Source organism: Trachypithecus francoisi, unplaced genomic scaffold, assembly GCF_009764315.1.
Source record: "Trachypithecus francoisi isolate TF-2019V2 unplaced genomic scaffold, Tfra_2.0 Lachesis_group18, whole genome shotgun sequence".
Taxonomy (NCBI): domain Eukaryota; kingdom Metazoa; phylum Chordata; class Mammalia; order Primates; family Cercopithecidae; genus Trachypithecus; species Trachypithecus francoisi.
The window spans coordinates 66,081,676-66,104,433 of NW_022681463.1; the positions used below are offsets into that span (position 1 = coordinate 66,081,676).

Below are 22,758 nucleotides of genomic sequence, written 5' to 3' on the forward strand. Positions count from 1 at the left end.
TTATATAATCCACTCATAATTATTCACTTTCCTTTTACATTTTCGGAAAATGAGACCTATTCCTACAATGATTTATGAAACTCGATTTTGGGTACTATAATCTATTTTCCTACTAATCTTTGCTGAATACATTTAGAAAAATAAATTGACTAGGATATACAGTATTCTCAAAGTCAACTACAAATAATTTGGAGCTTATTCTTAGAAAAATCTGTTCAGTGGCTGCTCTCCAATGAAGTCCTCCCCACTTCCACCTGGCTGGCCATCTTAGCTTCCTAAGGAGTTGTGGCAGTCTACTATACCTGTGGCCCCAGTGAGCCATTCTCACACCCTTGTGTAGTCCCCTCCCCTTAATCTGAGCTGGTCCTGTGATTTGACTAAATCAATAGAATTGGGTAGGAAAACTAGGGCGCTAGTTCCCAGTTTCAGCCTGAAGGCTTGGCCGTGTCCACCTTTGAACTGTTGGATGCCCTAAGTAGCCATTTAAGTATTCCAGCCACCTCCCTGGAGAGATCATGTGGAGAGGGAGAGGCTCCCCATTTGTGCCTAGACCCAGACAACCCACTACTGATTGCAGCCACACAAGTGCCACTGGCACACCCAACAGAAGCCCAGCTAAATTGCAGATTTATGAGCAAATATAATGATCGTTGTTTCAAGCCAGGAAAGTCTTGGGATGGTTTGTACATAGTAATAGATAAAACAAATCATTAGCCTTTCTTGAATCATATGGAACTCCTACTTAAGTTTCCTAAATGGAATTTTCTCACAATTCCATTTGCCACATCATCTTCTGTTCTAAGTTTTTAAGCAGCCAGGTCGCCATATACTGTTGTGTGGACTGTACACTGTACCAGGGCACCTGCCAAGGGAGCCAGTGGGGACTGCTTAGCTAGCCTTCACCTGGAGAGGGCACTTTTTCTAAATTGAAGGAAAATGTCTTATGGCTCCCAGAGGTCTGATAACAGGCACCTTGTAGAATTGAATCCAAAATTGTTGAACTGACCTTTAAGACCCTCCTTTAACTGCCTGCTGCCACCTTGGCCCTTCCCTTCCAACTTTCTCCAATCCAGCCTCTCATTACTCATCTCCAAGCTTGGCTTAGCTGGGTTACTCTACCTCCCACTGTCAGATGTGTCCATTCTGCCTGATGGGCAGCAATGTACACGATCCTCCCAAATTAGGGCCATGCGTTCTAAAGGAGGATATAGTTCCACTACCAGCCCTTCGTGTACTCAGGCACCAGGACATTTTCAGTCTTGTAAACCTCAGAGGATCTAATGGCTTACAGGTACTTTTTTTTTTTTTTTTTTTAGAGGTTTCCAAACACGTTAAATTAAGAGGGGATGGTGTAGCAATGTGTTATTCTGCTTTTGGTCTTCATATGTGGAGGGCTTTGGAGCTGCTCTTTCCCCAGAGAACTGTGCTTCATCTGTCAAAGATCTAAAGCTCAGGCCTTCGCTGTCTGAGCCAGCAAAGCTGGTCTCCAGGGAAAATTCTTTCCTCAGAATTCATAGTGCAACCAGAAAGCTAAATGTTCCAATACACTGTGCAAATGGACTTCGTGACATGGGATACACATTGTTGAACTTTGTAATCTTACCCTTCATTCAATATTCAACACATTTATTTGATCTCTTCCTTTTCTCAGCGTCCCCTTCTTCTTCTGCACTCTTCCTTCATTCCCCCCACCCCCACCTCCCTGCCTCTGGGAAAGGCTGACTCAGAGTCACCTTCCTGTCAGGGGAGTGGTTGAGGGGATTTCTAGATGTGCAATTAGGGACCAAGGTGTTGATTGTTTTCTTTGACTCGGGACTCTAGATGAAGTACAGTTGCAGGCTAGTGGGATTAAAGGAGCCATGATCTTGAGAGGTGTGTGCCAGAGACTATCCCCGGTTACACCATGACACGAGGCAACGTCCCCAACTGTAGGGAAGAAAATGATGAGATGCTCACCTGAATCCATGCCAGAAAGGGACAGGGTGCCTGGTCAAATGCCCTGTAAGCAGGTGTGCTGTTCACGATAGGGGGAACCAATGAACATCTTAGGGAAACTTAGCACTATTCAGAATAGCGGGTGAAACTAGCAGTTTCTAGCTGATTGTTATTAAGGCCCATTTGAGCCTGTGATCTCTACAAATATTGCAGAATGAAAGGCCCTTTGAATTATAATTGGATTCCAAATATTTGCCTGGAATAATAGCTTGGCAACCATATGTTGGGAACTGTGAAGTAGAAATCATATTTTTATATTCCTATAAGTAATAATTACTATGATTGAGCAAATATGCCTATTAAGTGTTCTCTTTTATCTCATTTATTTTCATTGTTTTTTAATTGTATATATTTAAGGTAGATGACATGATCTTTTGATATACAAAGTGATATGGGTACTACGGGTACTACAGTGAAGCGACTTAACGTATCTGTCATCCCACATGGTTATCCATCTCCCTCCTTTTTTGACAAGAACACCTAAAACCTATTCTTTTGGCAGAAATCTCAAATACGACACATTATTATTCAATGTACTCCTCATGTTGTACATTAGAGTCCTAGACTTGTTCATCCTACATATCTGCACATTGCAGCATTATTCACAATAGCCAAGATACGGAAACAACCAAAGTGTTCGCTGATGGATGAATAGATAAAGAAGCTGTGTATCTATCTGTCTGTCTATCTATCTATCATCTATCATCTATCTGTAGTGGAATCTTATTTAGTTTTTAAAAAAGAAGATTCTGCCACTCACCACAACATGGGTGAACCTGGTGGATTCATTATAAGTGAAATAAGGCAGACCCAGAAATAAATATTCTGTACGATCTCACTGTATGTGGAATCTTAAAAAAAAAAAAGTCAAATACACACAGAGAATAAAATGGTATTTACCAGAGGCAGGGTGGGGGTGCAGGGAGGAAGGAGAAGATGTAGGTCAAAGGATATAGTATCTCATTTAATCATTACACCAGCTCTATGAAAAAGGTGATATCTAGTTTTGGTGGTGATAGATCCAGAATTCAGAGGTTTTAAATAACTTTCTTAAGCTGGTAGGCAGTTGAGCTGTGATTCGAACTCTGAATAAGGCCCATACTCTCATTCTCTCCTGCTACCCTGGCCTGCCCTTCCAGTCATGAGCAGCACCACAAGACCAGGCTCATCTAGGAGCAGGCAGAGGCTCAGTCAGCTCTTCTACACCTGCTGCCTGTAGCTGCCCCCGCCCAGCACTCCTACACAGCAAATCCTCTGGACTGCTCAGCCATCACGCTGGGGTTCTGTACTTTACATTTGAGAAATTCTGGAATAAAGCAAGTTTTGTTACACAAGTCACTTTATGCAGATTCTCTGGCCAAGCCTCAAGGTTCTGACACCATCAGGAAGAGGAAGTCTGGTTTGAGCCCAGTGAGGAGCACATAGGCAGTGGGGCTGATGTGGAGGGGCTAGGCTGGGAGAGAGGATGCAGGGTCTTCTCTCTCCCTGCTTACATGTTTGTCCACATTCCACAATGTGTAAAAAGAGTCAAGCCTGGGGAGCCTGATTTGGGGTTTGATGGGCATTTGTTGTTCCTTGTGATACACTTTGTGGCTAGGTATGGTTGCTCACTCCTGTAATCCAGGCACTTTGGGAGGCCAAGTCAGGAGGATTGCTGAGGCCAGGAGTTCAAGACCAGCCTGGGCAATATAGCAAGACCCTATCTCTACTTAAAACACACACACGTACACACACACATGAAATACACTTTGAAAAGCCACAAGGTGATTTCACACTCATTTTTTACAGCTAAGGCCATGAGAAAATCTAAGTAAGATACGTTAGAGGCAGTCACTATTCTGGATGAATTTCCTCCACCAGCAGAGGTGACGAGTATTTTGTAGGGAGAAAGCATTCTTTCCCCTCACCCGACTAAGTAGGAGCTTCAGGAGGGAGGTGGCTTCAGGACAGGACTGGCATCGGAGGTGACTGACGGGAGTCAGCTGCTGGGCCATGGCTGCTGCTTAATGTCCTGTCCATTTCGTGTTCATGAAGTGTTCTGCGGGGTTGATGTCAGTAGAATTTTCTCAATTTTTTTCTAGGTCTGACCCTTGGGAAGAATCCAGTAGGAGGTAGGAGTGAAGAAAGGAGAATATAGAGGAAGACAGTTTTATTCTCTTTGTGATCAAGAGATTAGGTCGCTTGTGGCATTCTGGATATGGAGGGAGACTTCATCTTTATTGATTTAAACTCTCTAAATCCACGTAGAATAAGCGTAATCATAAACCCACTGGCACGAACTACTGAGAAAGAATGTGTAGTCATAGCCTGTGGATACCTCTGAGAAGAAGTTCAGTCAGCACCATCCATCCGGGTGCTTTGATATTATGCATTAGTTCAGGTAGAGAAGTGGGTCGGAGAGAGATTCCTCCTGGATACCTGGGAACTCAGTGACTATGAGTTCATTGCAGTGAGGGGGCATTGGGACCAGCATAATGGGTTGGAAGCCGGACAGTTGGGTCTGGGGACTGGTTCTGCAGTCGCCTGATTGAGACCACAGACAAGTCTCATAACCTCTCCAGGGTGCCCCTTCTTCATCTGTGAATTGATGACAACTAAAGATGATAATGGAAATAATGCTTCTCTGCCAAGGAAGCTACAAATATTCAGTAAGTTAATATGTGTGGGAACGCTTTATCACTGCCAAAGCATGCTGCAACTGTAAAGCTGAAATGCTCCACTAGCACTGCTAAAGCATGCTGCAACTGTAAAGCTGGAATGCTCCACTATCACTGCTAAAGCATGCTGCAACTGCAAAGCTGGAATGCTCCACTATCACTGCTAAAGCATGCTGCAACTGTAAAGCTGGAATGCTCCACTATCACTGCTAAAGCATGCTGCAACTGTAAAGCTGAAATGCTCCACATGTGAGGGGTTGTGCCACCCCAGTGCTCAGAAGAATGCCACAGGCAGAGGATGCCCTCAATAGGAGAACATTTAAAATGATATTTTACAGTCATATAAAGGAAAGTATGGTTATTGTTCTGATGCAGGATAAAAACATTTAAAAATGTTTTTATTTGCATCACAGACCTCTGAATATCTGAAAAAACCATGAATCTTTTCATTCTCTTAAAACACACACACACCCCACACACAAAGCAAACAGCAAAAATAAACCATGCTAATACATTCATTCAGTGATGCTTTACATACAATTTCTGGGGGCTCAAAGTTTCTCTTAGCTCATAGCTTAAAAAAATGACTGAACTAGAGACTGGTGCAGGCTTCTACTCTCTGACTGTAGTCTAGGAGAGAAATAGACTGCATAGAAGAATGAACAAAAAAAACAATGTTTAGCACCTGCCCGAGAAAAATGCTACAGAGAACATCTCTGGAATTCTAATAGATTCATACAACCCTCTTGAAAAAATAGTTTATGTCTGATCTTAACTAGTCGAAGTTAAAAACGTGCTCAGGCTAAAGAAAGGGTCTACCCCACCAATGTGGCCACCCTTCAGCTCACTGATGCTTTTGTGCAAAAAGTCGTGGTCCGGATATCTGAATCCTCCTCCTGCCTCCACAATGGGCTGCTATCCGGTAACGGCTGCGAGGTCCCATTACCGCAGGGTGAGGCTCCTCGAGGACGCTCAGATGCCTGCTCAGAGCCCGGCTTATCGGAGGATCTGCGAGCTCCTGCCAACGCCCTGGTGTGTCCACTCTGGCCTATCTCGGGGGACTAGATTTTACCCTGAGCAACACATGATTTTTGGGTAAGGGCTGTCCCTGCTAAGTAGAATTTCATTTTGGATTCAGAGAATTCAGAACTGGAGCCAGCTCAGCCCAGGTGGAAATGTAAAAATCCACACCAAGATGAGCTCAAATTGAGTGAAACCATGGCCAGCGATGGAAAGTGAAAAGGAAAGAAAATAACTGAGCAGGCAAAGCTCTGTCCCACTTTCTCCATCCAGCTGGGGCCTTCCACGGGAGAGCACAGAAGCTATTTGCACCAAATGCTTCATAAAACCAGCCAGGGCACTCGTTTTTAAGCTCACAGTGCACTACCTTCTATCTTCGGGTTGTTATGGCATCTTGGTCATAGGATGTAAACATCCCCCATGGGAGATGTGCAGGTCACCCACCTGATCAAGCCGGTGCTCACTGGGATCCCAGAGATCAGAGGCCTCCTGGAAGGCAGATGGTGCGAGGCCTGGATGTCGGCTTCTCTCCACGCATCTAGATCAAGTGGCGGCGGCACAGGCAGCTGGAAGGTACCCACAGAAAGAAATCGAGCGCTATGTTCAGAAAGATCCACTCCCTCTTTAACTCCAGCCCGCAGAGAAAGACGGCGGCTGAGAGCCCCTTCTACGAAGGAGCCGGCCCCGCAGTGAAGCTGATTCGAAGCAGCTCCATGTATGTGGTCGGGGACCACGGGGAGAAATTCAGCGAGTCCTTAAAGAAGTACAAAAGCACCAGTAGCATGGACACCAGCCTGTACTACCTGCGGCAGGAGGAGGACCGGGCGTGGATGTATTCGCGCACCCAGGACTGCCTGCAGTACCTGCAGGAGCTGCTGGCCTTGCGCAAAAAATATCTCAGCAGCTTCAGTGATCTGAAGCCCCGCTGCACCCAGGGCATTTCCTCAACCTCCTCCAAATCCTCCAAGGGAGGGAAAAAGACCCCTGTCCGGTCTACTCCCAAAGAAATAAAGGTAAGTGCTACTGAGCAGTACAATTTAGATGAGGGTTCTTCCAAGAGCCTTGGACAACTGTTTGAAAGCTTCTTCCCACCTCTGCGTGGCTAAATGAATCTGACACATTCTGAGCTATGGCGCAATAGTCCTCAGATGCTTTATGTGGCCATCTCCCCAGCCTGGGGAAGGGTGGCTAAGCTCATGTTTATTACTCATTTATTTATTATTAACTTGATTTTAGGTTCAGGGGTACGCATGCAGGTTTGTTATATAGGTAAATTATGTGTCACCAGGTTTTGGTGTACCCAGGAAGCGAGAAGGAGCAGGTAACAGTGTCCACAGAGCAGCTCGGTGGGGAAGACACGGGTTTTGGTGTCAGGCGGCACCATATTCGCGTTGCACATCTGTCATTTACTGCCCAGTGTTATAGGTGAGATAATGCTTGCATGGCATTTGTATGACAGCAAATCATTTTTCAACAAATTATTGGTTTTTAAAAAATTATTGTTGTCACATCTAAAAATTCTGGTGAAAAGTAAAATCATATGACTAGATGTTTTCAAATATTGAGGTGCTTAGCCCTATGCAAGCCAAACAACTGGAAGATTCCTCCATCTGTACCTCAGACCCAGGTATGCGGTGGCTCAGGTATAGCCACAGAGAGAGTCTGTGTCTCTTGGGAGATTCCCGGATGGCTTTGGGCACTGGAGGTCTCCAGACAGTCACAAGCATGAAATGAGTGAAAGAAATAATTTGCATTTATCTCTTTGTTTATGCTTATTGCAGTGTTTTGTATATATCATCTTTTCTTGAGCATCCCAATAAAGCCAGTACAGTAGGTGGGGAGGAACTCCTTCAGTATCACAGAAGGGCAAACTGAGGCTCGGTGACCCGCCTCTACGTGCTAGGTCACCTAATTTTAATTATGAGCCGGCAATTCATTCCGTTACTCTTTCCTTCATTTCCTCAGACTTGTCTTTATTTATAGACAGAGTCTCCTCTGTTGCTCAGGCTGGAGTGCAGGGGCATGATCATAGCTTACTGCAACCTCAACCTCCTGGATTCAAGTGATCCTCTCACCTCAGCTTCCCGAGTAGCTGGGGCTACAGGCACCTGCCACCACATCTGGCTAATTTAAAAAAATTGTTTTGTAGAGACGGCAGTCTTTGTTGCTCAGGCTGGTCTCAAACTCCTGACCTCAAGCAGTCCTCCCACCTTGGTCTCCCAAAGTGCTGGGGTTACAGGTGTGAGACGCCAAACTCAGCCTGCTTTTATTTATTTCTAATGCCCGTAGGTTGAGGCTGTTTTGTTATATACTTCCATCAGTCATTTTCTTGATGACTGGATGAGATGTCTGAAGCAGCAGGCCTGTCTCCCGCTTCCTTGCTTTCTCCCCAGAGTGTCTTGCAGGCCGTGCAAGCTCCATTAATGTTGAATGACTGATTGGCCCACTATCAAATCTCTAGGGCTTGGCCTAACCCAATTGGTTTCAACTGTCTGCATGTTATACCAGGTGGGAGCAGTTAAAATCATCATTTTAACTCTAAAAGTATGTCAGTGTTGGGGGCCCATACAAAAGGGTCCTAATTGTGGGTCCTGGTGCTGACTCTGTGGCCGGTGAGCAGTAGATTTGTGGGCCAGCCGCCTCTGATGACGGAGGGGGTTGCAGTGGTTTTGGACTCCTTTCCAGCTTGGATATTCTGGGGTTCTAGACACTGGCTAGATTTCCTTTAGGTACTACATTTCCCTGCAAATGGAGCTCTCTCTTATAGGACCTACCTCCCTTCCTTGTTGAGCTATCTGAAGATAGAGGGAGGGAATAGAAGCAGAATGACCAGCTCTAGCCCTTTGAATGGCTGTGCAGAGGCACATGGGCCTGCTATGATGTAGGGATCTCCTTCAGAGATGCCTCTCACCACAGTGCAATCAGGAAAGAGTTTTGAAAGGACACTGAAGTCAATCAGACCCAGATTTGAATTTTAGTTCTATTTACCAGCTGTGTGCATTTGTTAAGGGACGTTCACCTCTCTGGGTCTGTTTTTCTGTCAGGTAGTAATGGAAATGATAATGTGAGGAGTAGGCTCCTGCACGTAATTGTTCCTAGCACATACCAGGTACTTACTCCAGTGCTCACTGACCCTGAAATGTTGGGTACAGCAGGCTCTTAGCAGTCTTTTCAACTGTTCTCTTTCCCCATGGCTCTGACAGAAACAGCTGTATGCTGGGCCTGCCTGTGAAATGATGGGTTCAGGTTTCATGGCTGGAGGGGTGGCCCACGGCTGCCTGGGTCTCTGAGCATTGCCAGGACAGGGGACCAGGAGGACTCCTTCACCCTGGAATGCCGTTACCCCATGCTTTGGGAGAAAGCTCTGCTGACATTCCAGATTTAGGGAAAACACCATTCTTTCTCCTGACTACCTACTGTGAGTTGAACTGTATCCCCTCAAAATGTATATGTGGAAGTCCTAACCCCTAGTACCACAGAAGGTGACCTCAGTTAGAAACTAGGTGATTGCAGATGCAATTAGTTAAGATGAGGTCATGCTGGAGTAGGATGGGCCCCTAATCCCATAGGACTGGTGTTTGCATGAGAAGATGGCCATGTGAGGACACACAGATGCAGGAAGAATGCCACGGACAAAAGCCAAGGACCTACCAGAAGCCAGGAGAAAGGCCTGAACAGACCCTTCACCAGCACCTTCAGAGGGAGCATGGCCCTGCGGACACCTTCTAGCCTCCAGAACTGTGAGATCTGTAGCTCTAAGCTACAGAAGCCACCCAGTTTGTGGTGCTTTGTTACAGTGGCCCTAAGAAGTGAATATACCCCTCTATAGAATTAGCCTCTTCTCTTCTCCAGCATTGGTCTGAACGCACCTCTATTTTAGCTTTCATCATGTTCTACTGCGGTTTGTTAAAATGTGTGTCTCCCCTGGTGGATTGCAGTGAACTTGGTGAGCTTGAAGCTGAAACAGTATCTTGCTCATTTTTCTATCTCCAGAGCATAGGAGTGAATACTATCAGTTATTTGTAGATGCTTTATAGCCTTTAAAAGTCTGATGTCTTTTGTGCCATACAGAGGGGAGCGCCGGCCTCCATATAGGGAGGGAGCAGTGTTCTCTGTGGCTCCAGGGCACCATGTCAGGCCCTCTCTTCTGCCCTCCCTCCATCCAGATGCAAGCCCCTGGCCTGGCCACAGGACTGAAGTTCCCTTGTCTGTCCCTCTTTTGTGGTAAGAGAGTGGCTTTTAAACTATTTTGATTAGGATCCATTGCAGTAAGAAACATATTTTGGATATTGACCCAGTTTACCCAAACACACAAACAAAACAGAAGTTTTATGAAATAGACTTACTCCTGTTCCTTGCTTAGCACTCTGATGGTTTCCAAAGCATTCTATGCTATTCTAATTTTTTTTTTTTTTTAAAAAGCATTGTCATGACACAATAACTTGATTTCACAAGCCATTACTGGATCAAGAAAAATGGCTTTCATACTCTGGAGTGAGGCTTTCTGACAGGTCCCATTGACATGTGAATGGCATCCAAGTCCAGGGTACCAAATGGTCTGTTATCCCAGCCCCCTGGAGATACCGAGAGCCTGGGAGACCACCCATGTGGGTCGATGGGGGGAGGAAGTCAGGACACGCTAGAAGTGAGGTGAGCCTCGGGTGGGTCTGGGAGCTCCTCCTGGGACCCTGCATGGTGGAGGTCTCTACCAGGCCCTCTGGCAATATACTCCTCCCTCACAATAGGGCATTATAAAAATGAATGAAATATACTTTTTGCAACATTTTAAAATCAAAAAAACAACAAAAATCCATATCTGAGGATTTTTGTGTCAGTGTTGGGAATGAGCTGCAGTTTGGGACTCATTGGGTGCTAAAAGGTGAGAATTTCTAACTCAGGGCATAATGTGTGGCAGTAGGATGGCATGTTTGAAGTATGTCTTGTCAAGGAATGTAGTCGCTGAACCAACAGGACAAGCCTCCTCCTGCTCTGGGCACCTTGGGTGTTTCTTGCCGGTGAGGAGGAGCAGTGATGTTCTCCTCTACACCCACTTCCCCTGCTGCCGTGCCATAGCCCAGGCACAGTCAGGAATAGTCAGCTGTTACTCCTGACTTCTAATCACCCTCCAAACCTGACACGTTGGCTATTAGCCCCATTCTACAAAGGAGAAAACTGGGGCCTGGGGGCATTAAGAGATTCGTGTAAGGCTATGCAGTTGATGAAGAGAAAGCCAGGATTTGATCCCAATCTGTATCATGTCAGAACTCACACTCGAGTCAATGTATCCACAGCATCTTTTGACTGGAAAACATGTTTTGATCTTGTATAACATGCAAGATGCAAGAGTGTGCACCTTAGGATGCAGTGCAGAGGCTGCTTTATCCTGCACACCTGGTCCAGGGACAGTCATTAGGGAGGCAGCTGCGTCATACTGCACATGGATTCTGTGTAGAGTGAAGCCCTCCCAAAGTGGGAGAGACTGGGCTTCTTTTGTTCAAGAGAAACCTGGCTGAAAGGGAGTGGCCAGAAGGTATGCTTTAAATTGTTTTCTTTCCACAATCCGTGGATGAAATTTATCTCCATCTTGGCTTCTCTTCACATGGCTACATGATTCCAGTTTTACTCTAGGTCTCCATAGCACTGAAATATTGAGTTTGTATATCATCTACTTTTGCACTTCTCAATACACACTAGGAAAAGAGCTGAGGGAACAGTGCAAGCACAGCTACAATCAGAACTTCATGATGGGTAGGTATTATGTCCTGAAATCATTTTTCAATAAAATACTTTCATATCTCTCAGCTCATCCTACAAGGTATCTGATATGAAGTATCTATGGCAGCTGGATTAGCTTCTGCATAGCTGAATTAGCTTCTGTATCATATCAGAACTCACACTATCAATATATCTACAGCACCTTTTGACTGAAGACATATTTTGATCTTGTATAACCAAGATTCAAGAGCATACAGAATTGTTAAGTAGCAAGAGAAATTGGAATATCGGGAGAGAAAAAAAACATAGAAAATCAAGACCACTCAAAATAATATGCAGATCATAGAAGCTAATTCAGCTGCCATAGATGAGCCTTAGATTTGGCTCTGTCCTTGCTGGAAGCTAAGATAAAAAGAGCTGGACTTGTTTCAAAATTCTGATGATCTGAGAAGAACCATACCCATTGCTTAGGGGAGTGAGATTTTTCTTCTGGCTTTGAATTGCAAAATATCTCATATGGCACTTGACTAAGGGAGTCTTGTGTGATGTGGTTAGTGATGCCCTTAATAATATTTTAGTAACAGTTTATTAATATATCACTCACTTGTCCCTTAACGTATATTTATTGAGCACATACTATGTGTCAGGAGCTGTTCTAGATGCTGGTGAAGAAGACAAAGTCCCTGTCCTCATGGGGGGAGTCAGTCTTGTGAGACAGCAAGACCAGAGTTCCTACGGTGATTTCTCAGAGTCCCAGCTATAACAACACAGGATGTTGCCCTGAACTGCATCTTAGTGAGAGACTATGGATTGGCAGCTTAGCTGAGCTCAGTAGCTTCTGCCAGTCCCTTCTGAGCCCAGGGAAGAATTCTAATGCCAGAGGTATGGATAGATCACACACCCTTCCAATGGCCTTTGTCAAAATCCTTTGAAGAATTGGTTCACCCCAGGAGAGAAAAATGTCTGTGAAAAGTAACAAGTTGTCCTGTGTGATTTTTGCTCTTCCCACTCCACCCTGCATCCTAGCATGTTAGACAGCCGATTGCTCCCTGTGCAGTTTGTTCCAGGGTTATATATGGGATGTGACTGGCTTCAGACTGTGTGTGTGCCTGTCCTCACTTTCTTGTTCTTGTTCATTTCTTCAAGCTGCAGCCCTCTCCTGCTATGACGAGCCCTGGGTTATTTTACTTCTCTCTTTTCTCACCTACTCATAAACATCACTTTTCTTAGCTTGGCTTTTTTTTTTTGTTTTTTTAAATAATAGCTTTAATTCACATACCTAAAACTCACTCTTTCGGAGTGTACAAGTCAGTGGTTTTTGGTCTATTCAGTATTGTGTAATCTTCACCACCATCTAACTTGAAAGCATTTTCATTACAAATTTAAGCTTTATTCTGGTGTGGTACAACAAATGTAACATAAATTTTACCATTTTCACGCAGTACTTCCTGGTTCCTGAAATGAGAGCTTTTTAGTGTCCTCAGATTATGGGTAATGAAGTCTATTACAGTTAACAAATTCTTAAGAAATTAAATACTTTTCTCAAACTCCTGGACTCAGGCAATCCGCCCACCTCAGCCTCCCAGAGTGCTGGGATTACAGGTGTGAGCCACTGTGCCCCACGTACTAAATGCTTTTCTTTGAATGACTTTGTATCAATTTTTTTAAAACTAAAAGTACATACTACTAGATATCTTTCAAAATGTTAATAGCCAGACAATAACCAGGGTCTTTCACACTAGTCTCCCATGAGCTTTTCCAAATTGTCATTTATACAAATGCATAATAATTCATCCAAAGGACTATTAAGCCCTAATTAACGTATTTTTAGAACACTTTATGAAAGTATTGTTAGTAGTACCCTAGAAAATGAATTCCTTAAAAGATCGTGGACCCTCTCAAAGTACCTCATTTAGAAATCAGGAGAATGTTTTTATAAAAGGTTTGACAATTATTTCTTTAGATGTGAAACAGCCTTTTAAAGTAAGCTATTTTTAAACTACCATTTTAACTATTTTAAAAGGTACAATGCAGTGGCATTAAGTACATTCACAATGTTGTGTAGTGATCACTACCATCCATCTCCACAACTTTTTCATTTCAAACAGAAACTACACCCATCAAACACGAACTCCTCATTTCTCCCTTTCCCCAGTCCATGGTAGTCTCTGTTCTACTTTCTGTCTCTGTGAATTTGCCCATTTTAGCACCTAAGTGGAATCATACTCGTTCTTCTGTGTCTGGCTTATGGCACTTAGCACAGCGTCTTCAAGGCTTGTCTATGTTGTTGAATGTGTCAGAGCTTCCTTCAATTCTTTCTTTCTTTTTTTTTTTTTGAGACGGAGTCTCGCACCGTGGCCCAGGCTGGTATGCAGTGGCGCGATCTTGGCTCGCTGCAACCTCTGGGTCCCAGGTTCAAGTGATTCTCCTGCCTCAGCCTCCTGAGTAGCTGAGACTACAGGTGCGTGCCACCACGCCTGACTAATTTTTGTATTTTTAGTAGAGACAGGGTTTCACTATGGTGGCCAGGTTGGTCTCTAACTCCTGGCCTCATGATCTGCCCACCTCGGCCTCGCATAGTGCTGGGATTACAGGTGTGAGCCACTGTGCTCGGCCCAGAACTTCCTTTCTTTCTATGACTGATCAGTCTTGGTTTCAATGGGAGGTGAAGAGGAAAAGTTGAAGCCTGTGCTCTGCATCTGACCAGTGTGATTGCTGGTATTTGGGGTCCTCCCTGAGGACAGCTCCCCACACTTTTAGGGCCAGAGAAACAGAAACAACCACAGGCCACTTTGAGAAATGGGCCACCTAAGTGAACCCAGGCCTGGCTAGATCACAGAGAAGAGGCTCGGGAGGCTGGTGACAGAGCCAGGCTGCTGTTTTGGGGTTGGCAGCAGAATCCTATGGAACCCCATGGCTCCCATACAGTCCAGATGGTTCACACTGGACATTTTCTCAGGCGGGGAAACAGTTACTTGTTGATATGGCTTGGCTCTCTGTCTCCACCCAAATCTCATCTCAAATTTAATTCCCACGTGTCAAGGGAGGGAGGTGACTGGATCATGGGGGCAGTTTACCCCAGGCTGTTCTCATGATAGCGAGGGAGTTCTCATGGGATCAGGTGGTTTTAAAAGTGTGGCACTTCCTCTCTTGCTTGCTCTTCTCTTTCCTGATGCCTTATGAAGAAGGTACTTGCTTCTGCTTCACCTTCTGCCATGATTGTAAGTTTCCTGAGGCTTCCCCAGCCATGCGGAACTGTGAGTCAATTAAACCTCTTTCCTTGATAAATTACCCAGTTTCAGGTATTTCTTTATAGCAGTGTGAACACGGACTAACATGCTGGTCACCCACCACAGTCAGAAGAAACCTCATTAATTCTCTCATGGATCCCTGAGTAGCTTGGATTTCTGATATGTCTGCCTGGATGAACTAGTTGCAAAATATACACCCCTCCCTGACCCTCAACTAATGAAACTCACCTGTTATAAGAATGGTTTAAAAAGAGCCTGTTGAATTCTGAAGAATACCTGTCAAAAGTGATTTTTAGTGAAAATAGTTTTATTCTGAAAATAGTTAGCTTTCAGAATTAATTTTCTATTAAGGCCACTCAGCCTTGGTTCATAGAATGAGACCATATCAACAGCCTGTAGAGGCTCCTTCTCCTCTATGGCAGGAGGGTCTGAATCCAGTTCATCTAAAAAGACTCCAAGTCGTCCGTATATTAATTGCATATGTGATAGGAAGTAGGTTCTGGATCTGTTTTATACCATTGAGAATTATTTTTCAGATCTGTTGAGAATTTCTGCAAACACAGTGATATTAAAATGCAGGTTTTCTGTGAGCATCAGTTACTGGCAGAGGCTGGGGAGCTGTCTCTATCACTTGGCCAGTGTCTGGTTTACATAGTTGAAAGGCAGTAAAAATTCAATATGAATTGCAAAAAACTTCCTATTATGCTTGGCAGAGCTCTCCGCAAGATGGCAGATAGTATAACAATGATAACCGTGCATACGATTCCTGCAGTCCCTCTCAGTCAAGCTGCAAGACGTGTAATTATATTCCTAATCTATCCTCTGAGCACAAGCTGTTTGCTCTGCCTAGAAACAATACTTCCTCCTCCCTTTTTTCTTTCCCCTACACCACCTTGTTCACCTGGCTAACTTCTTGTCCTTTGAGACAGCAGCTACAGTACTTCCTGGGAAGCCTTTTCTCACATGTCCACAATTCAACACAATGGATTTCCCTCCTCCCTATGTCTGAGCCTTGTTTTAGCACTCAGCATACTGTAATTGTCTGTTCTTTTGCTTATCTATGCCACCAACTGTGAGCTCATTGAGCAGAGGCGTTGTATCTTATTTATCTTTTTAACTCCAACCTCTAGTATGGTTTTAGGCACATGGCTGATGCTCAGTAAACCAATTACCTGAGAAACTCCAATTGTAATTTAGGAAGGAAACTGTTACAAACTTTGATGGAAGATCTGGAAAAGTCATAGATGTGTGGTTTTGATGAGTAGAGGTTTGCCTTTTCTTTTTTTTAGTGGAATAGAATATAGTTTGAGTATATTCGTGTGGAATCATATCCTGATAATTAAAATACCCATATGTAATTGATTAGAGCCCACCATCAAAAACACATGATATACATTTTTTCTGATAATAAAGTTATATTTGCTTATAAGATGAAATTCATAACACAGAAAAGTATAGGGAAGAAAATAAAAATATCTTAGGATCCTACCATCTAGATAGAGATATTCACTATAAAATTTTTAGGTATATTTTCTTATAGTCATTTTTTTTCCTGTGTATTTGTACATATGTGCATTGAGGTTGTAAGACAAAATGAAGAATGTCTAGCAAAAATTAGAACTTTTTAGTATAAGGATGTCCCATGTAATATTTGGCATGTATTTATATGAAAAATTATTCATTGTTTACCTGAAATTAGTCCTTCAACAGTCATGCTTTATTTTCATTTGTTAAACCTGGCAAACCTAATGTCCATATATGTATAAATGTACTAAATTACTAAATTTGGTTCATACCATATATATATCTTTGTATTCTCTTCTCAGTTAATGTTATATATTATGGGTTCTTTTCCATCTCATTAACTACTTTTTGTAAACAAAAGCTTAAAAGGCAAATTTAACAGCTCACTTTCTTTAAACAATTGCTAAACATTATAAATAAACACATTTTATTCTATGTCTATAAGGCATTTAGCAGAGATTCCTAAAGTGTGATTAATGGGTTGAAGGCCAAAGGTCATTATTTTTTAGGGATTCTTTTACATATTACTTTCCAGAAACATTTTACCAATGTATGCTTTTCATCAACAGTAGGTTTCTAATAAACTCTTCTTACTGCATTTTATCAGCATCAAGTACTGTCGTTAATTTTAAAAGTTTGCCAATTTGATAGATAAATTACAGTATCTTAAGGTACTTTTATTATTGCTTGCATAATTACCTTTGCAAAGGGTCATTAAAGAATGACCTTTTTTATCATTATAAATATGCATACTTCTTATTTAGTGGATTGTTCATTCATGTCTGTATACATTTTCTTTTGGCTGTATTAAAGTTTTGTTATTCATTTATAGGGACTCTTCTTATATTTTGTTTTTTACAGGGATTTTTAAGGATATTAGTGTATTGTCTTCCATATGTGTTAAAATCTTTTCTCCAAGTTATTATGCATCTTTTCATTTATTTGACGTTTTCTGATGTGCAGATGCTACTTATTTTTTTGTCGTCAATTTTCATCTGTGATTTCTTATATTGCTTTCATGCCAAGAATGTCCTTCCATGTTTCAAGGTCAAGTGCATATTTGCCATATTATCCTTTTTATAATAGTTTTGTTTTTCTGTTTTCTTTTTTTTAAAACCAATCCCTTTGTCTATCAGCAATTTATTTGGATATGTAGTAGGAACTGAGAACACAACTTGAATTTTTCCCAAATAGCAAAGTTTTCCAACACTATTTATTGACAACTGGCATGTATATAAGGGTGTACATTCCTTCTCTTAATGGACTGTGACATTTCACTTACTGTCTGTGAAGATTTTACACTATGCTTTAAGTCTATTAATTCAGTTCTATCAGTTAGGCTTCTAACAGTTTGATATATATGAGCAACATTTTATTAACTTCGTGTTTTGTTAAAGCCAAATGATCGTTTAGATGACATATAAGGCCAGGAGTTACAAGGGGCTGGCAAAATAAATAACGGCTTTAAGATTATAAAGCTGGGCCAGGTGAGATGGCTCATCCTTATAATCCCAGCACTTTGGGAAACTGAGGTAGGAGGATTGCTTGAGGCCAGGAGTTTGAGGCTGCTGTGAGCGATGGTCACAGCACTGCACTTCAGACTGAGTGACAGAGAGCTATTCTTCCTCTAAACAAACAAAAACAAATATTACAAAGCTGGGGAAAAAGTAAGCCTAAAACTGTCGGTTGGATCCAGTGAGTCTACAACCTCTATTACCAGAAACAAAAGATATGCAGCTGGTCTCCCAAAACCGTTTTAATGTTTAGCTATAATAGATAATACCATAGTTCAGTTATACTAGAGTTTCTGACAAACTTCTTATTTTTATCTCTTTGTGATAATTTTCTCAGCTCAATTTCACTGATTTTTCTTCAGTCCTGGCAAGTTGACTATTTAGCTCATCTGTTGAAAATTTGTATGTGGCTATGTGTGCTTATGTATTTAAATTTCAGTGATAATACTTTTTTCTAAGATTTTTTCTTCCCAGTTTACAGTTCTTGTTTCATAAACTCCCACTCTTTTTCCGTAAAACCCTATTCAATTATGAGCATACATTTCCTTGGGTGTTGTAGTATAAAAGAAATAGATAAGTATCACTTTTGACTTGGTCCTGTATCTCCATCCCAAGGATAGCAAGAGGCAAAAAAGATGCACTAGATGGAACTTTTAAGGTTTAAAACCAGAAAAACCTTATTTGGTAATATTAAATTGCTTGTGGGTACATTTGACTTGTTTTGCATTTAATTTCACCTAGCTGAATGATCCAAGTATAAAACAAACTTCTCAATCAGGACCAATTCTACATTTGACCCTGGAAATTTGATCACCAATATTGACATTCAGATTCCTAGGCATGATTATCCCAAGAAAGTATTATTAGTACTTCGTAGAAATCAGAAGTATAGAGTTCCTAAAAATTTGCCAAATTAAGTCCCAAAGTATAAATTAGCAACATATGAATTGGTTGGAAAATATAATTAGGTAATGGCATGTATATAATGGTGTACATTCCTTCACTCAACACATAGTTATTACTCCACATCAGGCACTGAAATAGATGCTCGATGTTCATACATAAAGACAATATATTTGCCCTAATACAGCCCATAGCCTGAGGCAGCAACTCCCAGTGTCATTGTTTGAGCCACACTGGTGTGTTGAGGTGCCTTGGATGAGAAACAGGTGGAATTACAACCAGAACGTTGGGAGTTGTGAATATCCTACAACCTGTCTCATGTTTGCAGCTGGCAGTGTGCATTTATCAATAGGGGTATGTCATATTCATGAGTGTTATTTGCCAAAGTCATCTCACAGAAGAGGTTGAGGATCATCGGTCCAGTGTGAATTAATACAGTGTGCAATGTGGATCTAGCCAATGAGATAGAAAATGAGCATAGAAAAGATGTGCCTGGATCTGTCTGCGGCAATTGGTGAAAGCTCCAGAGAGGAGATGACACATAAGCTGACCTCTGAGGAGATGAGGGGCATTGCCAAGTAGAAGAGGTGAGAGGGGGCTGGATGCTTAGCGGTGGTCTCCTTGGCATTGGCTGGGTTCTCCTTTCTGACAGAATGTTGCTGTTTACAACTGGAAGTTTATTTTGTAGAATTTAGATCTCTTGCAGAAAAATACTGACAGAGCCCAGAAGAAAATGAATAGACTGGAGAAGTGGGCAGCCCAGGTACCCAGAGGGTGGAGAAGCCAAACAGGATGGCAAACTGATATGAAACACACACAAAAATAATAATATAAAATTAGAAACTGCCCTCGAGGAATTAGAAATTGAAATGAGAAATGCAAACGAGTTTTGTTTGGAAAGTGCAAAGGATTCCATCTGAGAAAAGTAATCTGAGGCCCAGGCCTGGGGTGGGGAGATGGAGCAGGGAAGACGTGGAAAATGATAACCCTAAGGCCATGGAGGGTTAAATGTGAAAGGCAAACTGGAGTGGAGCTGGCAATGTGATACAGATGCTCTTAGAGAAAGCTTCTCCCTGGGCTACTTCAGGGCTGATGGCAAAGGTGGACCCTGTGAAACTCAGCCAGGAGCTGCAGCAGGAAACATCTTGCATTACATTTGGCATTTCCAAAGACCAAAAGGTCTGGGCTAGAAAAAAAAAATCAAGATTGGGAGGGAAGCAATCCACTTTTGCTTGGAGTTGTGAGTTCAGGGAGGGAAGACTATTTTGGGTTTCATCTAGGGGTGTTGATGACTGAAGTCTCATTTTGTACAACCACCTCTTTGTAAAGTAGATTTTCCTGTGACAATAGCCTGAGCCCTGAAGGAATCACTGTGGGAATGTCATAGTGTAGGTTAGAAAGCCCCATGGAAATTGTGAGAAGACAGAAAAAACTGAACTCAGCCTGAGTTCAATCCAGGAATAGAAAAGGCTCAGCCCTGACTTGTAGTTTAGACTTGGAACTTAGAAAATCATCATAGAATCCATTTGATGACCTTTAAAAGTGTAATTTATGAAAGGACAATAGAAGCTCTATTAACAAACCGTACTTAATTAACTTGCCAGATTACTTGATGCTCACCATTCTTTCGTTAAGACATCCAGAGCAAGCTGGGTATTTATAAATGGAAGCCTATCTCTAACTATAGTATTACAGGCAAAATACAAAATGACATATAACAAGACTTTTCATTGCTGCAGTAATAGCAAAAGATTGCAAACTACCCAAAGATGTATCAATAGGGGATTGTTGTTTGTATCTATGCCTGTCTGTACAATGGAGAACTACGCAGCTATTAAAAGGGATGAGGAGGATTTCTATTTACTGCTATAGAGTGATCCTCAGGATACACTGAGTGAGGAAAGCAATACTCACAGGTGTACATGGTATGCTCCTTTTTGTTTTTTTTAAAAGCAGTAAGTACAAATTTACTTGCTTGCTTATATTTTTGAAGAAATGATAGAAAGATAAACAAAATACTAAAGCAAAGATAGAGGAAATGAAGAGAAGGGACTGACATGAAAGCAAGCCCTCTCTTGAGTGTTAGTTATAGTTTTGGTTTTGGAGCCATGCATATTATTTACATAGTTTTAACATATTAAAGCAAAAAGAAAAAGCAATCCTTAAAACATAAAACCCAACTGAAGCATAGGAATCTAACAAATTACCAAGTCAAAAGCATAATTACACAGCAAAACGTTATTTCAAGAGACTTTAAAACAGAATTTTCGTTTTTCAATCCAAAGGCAAAACACATAACACACACACACATGCACACAGATGCACACATACATCTTAAACTGCATTCAGTGGACTTACTATTGATAATGTTGGTGTTACTATTTTGAAATGATTATATATAGTAGGGTAAAATAAATAAAAATATGAATGTTGCATGGAACCAAGATACTCAGTTTAATAGAGATACAAATATGAATTAAAGAAGTTAAATATGACATCTCTACTATTCAATTTGAATTAGAGAGACTGTCAGTTTCTGCTCAGGATGTGTACAATGGGAAAGAATATCACTCTCAGACTTTCAAGGCCATGGAGAAGGCCACATCCCCAGGGACACAGCGCCTACCTGAGGCTGGGGCTTTATCAGAAAACAGTGAATGCCCTCGTGCCTCTCACCACCATCCTAACAAGCACCAGGTAGAAACTGACAGTGGAATACTGCTAACAGAGGGGCAAAAGTGTGGAGGGAGACCCTTTCTTTAGGAAAGCACAAAGGAAAGACCTAAAGCTGAGGATGCAGCAGACATTGAGGACCAACTCTCTGGAAAATTAGCCTCTACTTTAAACACAAGGTATTTCTGGAGAGATTTAAAGTCTGTGATGCACTTGGAGTAACCATAGCAACAACAGGCCCAGTCCCAGCTAAAATCTTATCTAGATTGACTCAAAGCCAAACTAAAGGCCTAGCCAAAGGAAAGACCATTTGCAGACACAAAAACTTCAGTGTCTACTGACCTACATAAAGTGCCTGGCTTTTGACAAAAAATTGTGAATTATATGAAAAAGCAAGAAAAGAACGATGCAGTGCCAAGCGACAAAGCAACTGATAGAACCAGACTCAGACATGAAATGAACATTGGAACCATCAGATGGGAAAATTTTTAAAAACTATAATTAAGATGTTAAAAGCCCTAATGGAACAGGTGGAAAACACACAAGATCAGATGGATAATTCCAGCAGAAAGATGGAAACCGTAAGAAAGAACCAAATGAAAAGAGTAGAAATGAGCAGCACAGAACAGAGATGAAGAATGCCTTTGCTGGGCTTATCAATAGATTTGACACAGCTATGGAAAACATCAGTAGACTTGAAGATGGGTCCAAAGAGATGAGCAAAACTAACACAAAAAGAAGATATAGTTTAAAAAAAAAAAAAAAAGAACAGAGCATCCAAGAACTATGGGATGACATCAGGCGGTCTAATATATGTGTAGTTAGAATCCCAGAGAAGAAGAAAGAGAGAAGGAGATATAAGAAATATTTGAGGGAACAATGGCTAACAATTTCCCCCAAATTAATGACATACTTTGAACCACAGATCTAAGAAGTTAAGAAAACACCAAACAGGATCAATAACAACAACAATAGCAACAACAATGATAAAACTGACATATATCATAATAAAATTGCTGAAGAGACAAAGAGAAAAAAGACACATTACACAGTATAACTAAGATAAAAATTACAACAAATTTCTCATCAGAGATGATGCAAGCCAGGAAACAATGGACTTGTATTAGTCTGTTCTCACACTGCTAATAAAGACATACCCACGACTGGGTAATTTATAAAAGAAAGAGGTTTAATGGACTCACAGTTCCACATGGCTGGGGAGGCCTCACAATCATGGCGGAAGGCAAAGGAGAAACAAAGGCACATCTTACATGACAGCAGGCAAGAGAGCTTTTCATGGGAACTCCCCTTTATAAAACCATCAGATCTCAAGAGAATCACTATCATGAGAACAGCACAGGGAAGACCCACCCCCATGATTCCATTATCTCCCACAGGGTCCCTCCCATGACACATGGGAATTATGGGAGCTACAATTCAAGATGAGGTTTGGGTGGGGGCACAGCCTAACCATATTAAAAGTGGTATCTTTAAAGTGCTGAAAGA

The 22,758-nt window shown here is 41.9% G+C and overlaps 1 protein-coding gene across 1 annotated transcript in view; it reads left to right on the forward strand.

Annotated features, from left to right (window-relative positions):
- The first annotated feature begins 4,859 nt into the window (after nt 1-4,859).
- The window catches only part of CUNH13orf42 (chromosome unknown C13orf42 homolog), a 30,426-nt gene continuing 12,527 nt past the window's right edge, over nt 4,860-22,758 (forward strand). Inside the window, exon 1 of the mRNA XM_033177659.1 lies at nt 4,860-6,685. Within this exon, the coding sequence (XP_033033550.1) occupies nt 6,272-6,685 (414 nt within the window). The 5' untranslated portion in view covers nt 4,860-6,271. The remainder of the gene's footprint in view (nt 6,686-22,758) is intronic.